The 5,560-nt window shown below is 38.3% G+C and overlaps 1 protein-coding gene across 1 annotated transcript; it reads left to right on the plus strand.

The window, feature by feature from the left end:
- Nucleotides 1-294: 294 nt before the first annotated feature.
- On the plus strand, nt 295-1,154 carry LOC149816437 (uncharacterized). Its single transcript, XM_089987943.1, has one exon. The coding sequence runs from the start codon at nt 333-335 to the stop codon at nt 897-899; it is 567 nt and encodes a 188-aa protein (XP_089844069.1). The 5' UTR covers nt 295-332; the 3' UTR covers nt 900-1,154.
- The last annotated feature ends 4,406 nt before the right edge of the window (nt 1,155-5,560 follow it).

Genomic DNA, 5,560 nt, shown 5'->3' on the forward strand with positions numbered 1-5,560 from the left:
TATTTATTTTACAAAATTGTTTGAGTGAGTCTAATGAAGCTAAAATTGCTTTTCTGACTTTGACCAATGTAAAAAACCGAAACTACACTTACATTGTGCATAGCTGTACGACCCTTCATAGCTGTACTATTGAACAAATCAATGACAATATTAATGCTTATCTGCTGATGGGGTGACATGGTTGAATAATTTATATGGCATGGTCAAAGAGTACATGCACACACATGCATGAGCCATTGACATGAATGTGCATGTATAAATACATGTGGGTTCACCCCCGAGTCCCCCAAGCTTTGGGCGCGCACGCGAGAGAGAAAGATTGCAGTTGATGCATGGCGTGCTTGGAGATGTTCAACACAGAGCATCAGGCATTCTGTGCACCCTTGAGCCCAAGAATATCCTTCTCCAATGATTTTGTGGAGGCAGCAGCTGACCATCTGGGTGGTGGGTGCACCAAGCGGGACAGGCCTGTGGGGGCCTCGCCGGAGGACACAAACTTTGAGTTCTCTGTGAGCAACTACACAATGTTGACAGCAGACCAGCTTTTCTTCCAAGGGAGGCTTCTCCCCTTCAAGGATGATGACACCAAGGGGACTTCCAATGGGAAGAAGTTGACCCTCAGGGATGAGTTATGTGTTGCTGATGAAGACCCATCACCTAGACCACCCAAAGGAGGATGCAGAAGATGGAAGAAGATCTTGGGTTTGAAGAAATCCACCACTGTTGCAGTGCCACCAAAGAAAAACCAGCCAGATATTGATGCGAGAGATGAGAGGAAGATATGGGGTTGGAGAGAGGAGAATGAACAGTCTTCTTTTGGTTGGTATGTGCAGGAGAAAAAGGATATTGGGGAAGAAGAAGAGGGAGAGGAGGAGCGAGAGCAGCAGGAAGGGAACTGAAGAATGGTAGAGAGCCCATGTATTGTGTAGATCAAGGTGGGGGTTGTAGAGAAATTGACACGCTGATTGTTTGTCCATTTAGATGGTACTTTTTTTTATAGATGTTTCTGTTCATGGTTCTGTTTTTTTTATCTTTTGCCCTTGTCAATCTTCTTTTTTTCTCTTTCTAATTTCTCGGTATTGGGATCTGGGCGATTCTCTTGTAAAAATGGTATGTTTTGTGAAATGAAATGGAGGGGTTATTTTTGCATGTAACACTCTGAATTTGATCATTTATCTAGATTTTGAAACTTTTTTGATGCATGAGAAAGCGTAGAAATAATTTCTTAAGAAGAGAAGGACTGCAAATGAAAGAGTAGAGAAATGTCTTCCCTCCCTTCTTTCCTTTTTTTTTCCTAGTAAGTTTGGAAAGGAAAGCTGCGAATAAGTCCAAACTTGTCAAGAAAAAAGTTACATATCTGTGCTGTTCTACGTTTCCATTAGAAAGACTGAATAAAATTATTGGAAGATGATAGTTATGGTGTTGGAGAGAGAGAGAGAGAGAGAGAGAGAGAGAGAGAGAGAGAGAGAGAGAGCATGTGCTCAAATTATCCATTTCAATTATTTGTTTTCCACCTGGTGATTGCAAGATGATGAGAATAGACCTGCTTTACTTTTCTAATCCTACCTATTGAATTTGACAACGCATCAGGTAGAGCTGCCTTGGATGCCGTTTATCCATGTGATGAACAGCAGCCAGAGCACGATCACGTTCGTTTCTGATTCAGCCCTTCATTTTTTACACTGAAGATGATGCCTCTCATCTAAAACTTGAATGGCTCTCACAAAATTTGTGGGACCCATCTAAGAAACAAATATATCCATACATCATGTTCTGGCTGCCCGTTCATCAAATGGATCAACGACATCCAATATACCATCAGAGCTGCCGCTGACTTGATGCGTAGGTTCTTTTTGTACTGCATGTGATTGAAGACCTATGTCATACAAGGTAGAGTATTTGGGAGGTGAGAATATGCTATTTTACCAAAAACTACACTAGCTTCAACAAAATATCCAAAACAACTTATACTGATCAATTGCTAGATGGTCATTGTATTTTTTTTTTAATTTTCAATACTTTGAGTTCCTCTTTTAGTTGGTTCTTTTTTATTTCATTAACTAAAACTTTTTGACTGGCCAAAACCATGTAACAAATAGTCCTTTGGTTAATTTCCTGGGTTTCATAGCTTTTATCTGTCTTGAAATACACCGCTTCATTGATCATACATGCAGTTTCTTCCTTGGAGAATGAGTTTAAACAAGTTTAAGCAAACACAGGAAACAATAGTTTACGTGGTTCGACTCAGGAAGAGTACGTCCACGGCCCAACGATTTTCTCTCTCTATCTCTTTATGTGTTTCAAAGATGAGAGTTTGCTTAATAAATAATTGTTTTGAGTTACATGTTTTTGGGGAACCGAAACCCAATACAATTCAGCTTGGATTTTATCACACCCACATTAAGAGTCCTAACACAGGTGACGTTTTCTCCATCTTGAGGTTGCTTTACATTTGACATCTCAATGGAGTTGTTGTCTCATTTGGAGTCCTTCCATTAGTGTCGCCTTGCCCTGCTGGGATTTGCTTCTCATTGACTATCGTATTTTCAACAGGACACTTCTCATTTGAGCTATGTGGATCACTATCCTAAAGAGTTCTACTAGTCTTTGCTAGAGTTGTATTGCTTTAGGTTTTCTAAGAGGCTATGCTGTTGATAGACAGTCAAATTTGTCATAAAGAATAACCATGAATACTGCTTTTCCTTTTTTCCATTATCTTTTTCATTGTGTCCCACCCTTTATTTCGGACTATGTAATCTTGTGGCTTTTAAGCCAGCATTCACCAACCATTACTAAGACATGTGCACATGGAAGTTCTTATAATGCTAGGAACCTCTGGGCTGTTTGAAGTATCAAAGCATGTCCCTTCGTTCATCCTAGGGACTGGACTTTGCACTAAAAAGTTGATTTATAAATGGCCCTTCTGAGGCTCCCACTATCATACAATACTGTATATATATATATATATATATATATATATATATATATATATATATATATATATATATATATATATATATATATATATATATATATATATATATATATATATATATATATATATATATATATATATATATATGGTGCCATTCCACATGCTAAACTGCTTCTAAGCATTGCATCAAAACTGGCCAAAGACTTGACCAACTATCCTGCACATGCCATGTTTGGGATCTTCAACTTTTGAGTCTCAATATATAGTTTACCAAGCTGTGTACAGACCATTCAATTAATCCATGCATGTATGCATGTTGCCAGTCTTTCTTCCTTGGTGGATCAGCACTAGCACAATAACACCTACCCCGAATGACCCCTTAATCCCAGGTTCGACTCACACCGAATGTGCAGGTGCCTTTAACTGGTGAGCTCTGTAAGGGCTTGTGACTCGGTGACCCCACCCAGGGTTTACCTCGCAAGGAGACGGGCACCATTAAGTAAACTGGTTCTCGGCGAGTTCCTTGCCATAAAAAAACACCTAGCGTTCAGGTGCAAAAGTTTCAAAAGTATATATGAATCCCTGCTGTCCCTATGTCATTGATATGGTTATAGTTTTATAGATACAAGATTTCATTCAACATTAACAACAGTTTATACAACGTCCAGTTATTTCAATCATTCATCTCTTTGGTCAAGAATTAGTTTCTTAGAGTCAGGATTAGAACTCCAAATAAAGGTTTGGATATCCTTTTGCTTGAAAAATAAAAAAAGCGAACAAAATCGTCGTTAAATTATCCCCTAGAAATTGGTGAGGACAAAATTTGTGGGACAAATGTATTTTTTTTAGCTTTCGTGAGTCTTGTAGTCACCACCAACCTACATCGTAATGTGTAATCCATCTAAAAAGTCTAAAACTGTAATTTTTTTAAAGGAAAACCATAGAATTGAATGAGTTTACAATAATGATGTAAACGGTTGGGATTCGGATTGAACGTGGCCCATACCAGATTTGACTAATCGAATGTTGGGTAAAAGAATTCTAATTTGGATGTGAAAAGCTTTTACCATAATGGTTTTTTTTATATGCAATCACATTCAGATATTTGTCAGATTTGGTAGCAAAATTTCAAAACCACATTTTATAATCGGATATCGTTTTGGCTTACCAAATCCTACTAAATGGATTTAGATTCAGTCGGATATCGGGTAAAATCTTATTCATGGACATCCCTGCAATTAGGGGTGTAGGTGCGTCACTGCTTTGGGTATAACTGACCAGACATGATCTGATGTTCCAAACAGATTAGACTCGTCCCGACACAATCTTGACAAACCATGAGTTCAAATCAGTCTGAAATCCCACCATCGGGGGCTCCGCTTGTCAGGTAGGAGCAGCTAGTGCCCGTCTGAAAGAAAATGGATTCTGAAATTCGGTATGATCTGTATTATATTTTTCAGTATGATACAACCAAAATGAAACTAATATATAGTTATCGTCCCACATTTCTAGGATCTGATAACTTGCAAAACAGAAAGGTATCCACTATGCATAGAATGATTTACAAAATGAAAATATACTACACAAAAGAAGTCCTTGATTTTAGGATCTGCATCCTTGAATTTAGGATCTAATCTTTAGAAGCCTGATCCTTTTGATCCGCTTTATCTACTTGTCATTTGGATCATCCCCTAGTTAGGCATGCATATCTTCAACCAGAGAAACTTACCAACTAGGAATGACGTTTAACACTCTTCCTCAAGTTGGCTTACGAGGATTGATCATGCGTTGGTGTTTACTTGGGACTAACTTAAAAACAATCTCTCCTTGTAATTTTTCTCTTACGAAATGACAATCAATCTAATATGCTTGGTGCATTTATGAAACACTGGGTTTGCGGCTATACGCAGTGTTGATTGATTGTCACATTATAAGTGGGTTGGTTGGCTTTGAAGACACCCAAGATCATTGAGAAGGTACCTTAGCCATGTGATTTCGCTTGCAGCTCCCGTCATGGCACGGTATTCTGATTCTGCGAAGGATCTTGATACTGTCGGTTGTTTTTTTGTCTTCCATGAGATGGGACTTTCACCAAGTAACGTGCAGTAACCAATGGTAGATCTTTGGGTGAAAGGGCAACTGACCCCAATCTGAATCTACATAACAAGATAATTACATATTTTCTTTTGAATTTAGAAGAATTTCTTGTCATGACATCCCTTTCAAATATTGAAGTAACTTCACCGTAGCTTCCTAATGTGGTTCTCTAGGTTCTTGCATAAATTGAATCACAATATGAACCACATAAGTGATGTCCGGGCAAATTATAGTTAAATAAATGAGTCACCCTACGAGTCACCGATAAGCAGTTGGATCTTTCAAAATTTGACCAATATGATCCAACTTAAGATGTTGTTCCATCATTATACTACTAGGTTTGGATCCAAGATATCCAATGTCTTCTAAAAGCCCTAGGGTGTATTTTTGTTGATTCAGAAAAATACCTTGTTTGGAACGTGCGACTTGGATCCCCAAAAAATACTTCAGCTTTCCCGAATCTTTGATGTGAAAAACGATGGTCTTGGAGCCTTTTAAGTTTTTGTATGATCTCATCATCATTTCCTG

The sequence above is a fragment of the Nuphar pumila genome, chromosome 14, assembly GCF_984573655.1.
Source record: "Nuphar pumila chromosome 14, dmNupPumi1.hap1.1, whole genome shotgun sequence".
Taxonomy (NCBI): domain Eukaryota; kingdom Viridiplantae; phylum Streptophyta; class Magnoliopsida; order Nymphaeales; family Nymphaeaceae; genus Nuphar; species Nuphar pumila.

Excerpts from the sequence above, each read along its gene's own strand:
- LOC149816437 (XM_089987943.1), top strand. The coding sequence starts at position 333 with ATGGCGTGCTTGGAGATGTTCAACACAGAGCATCAGGCATTCTGTGCA.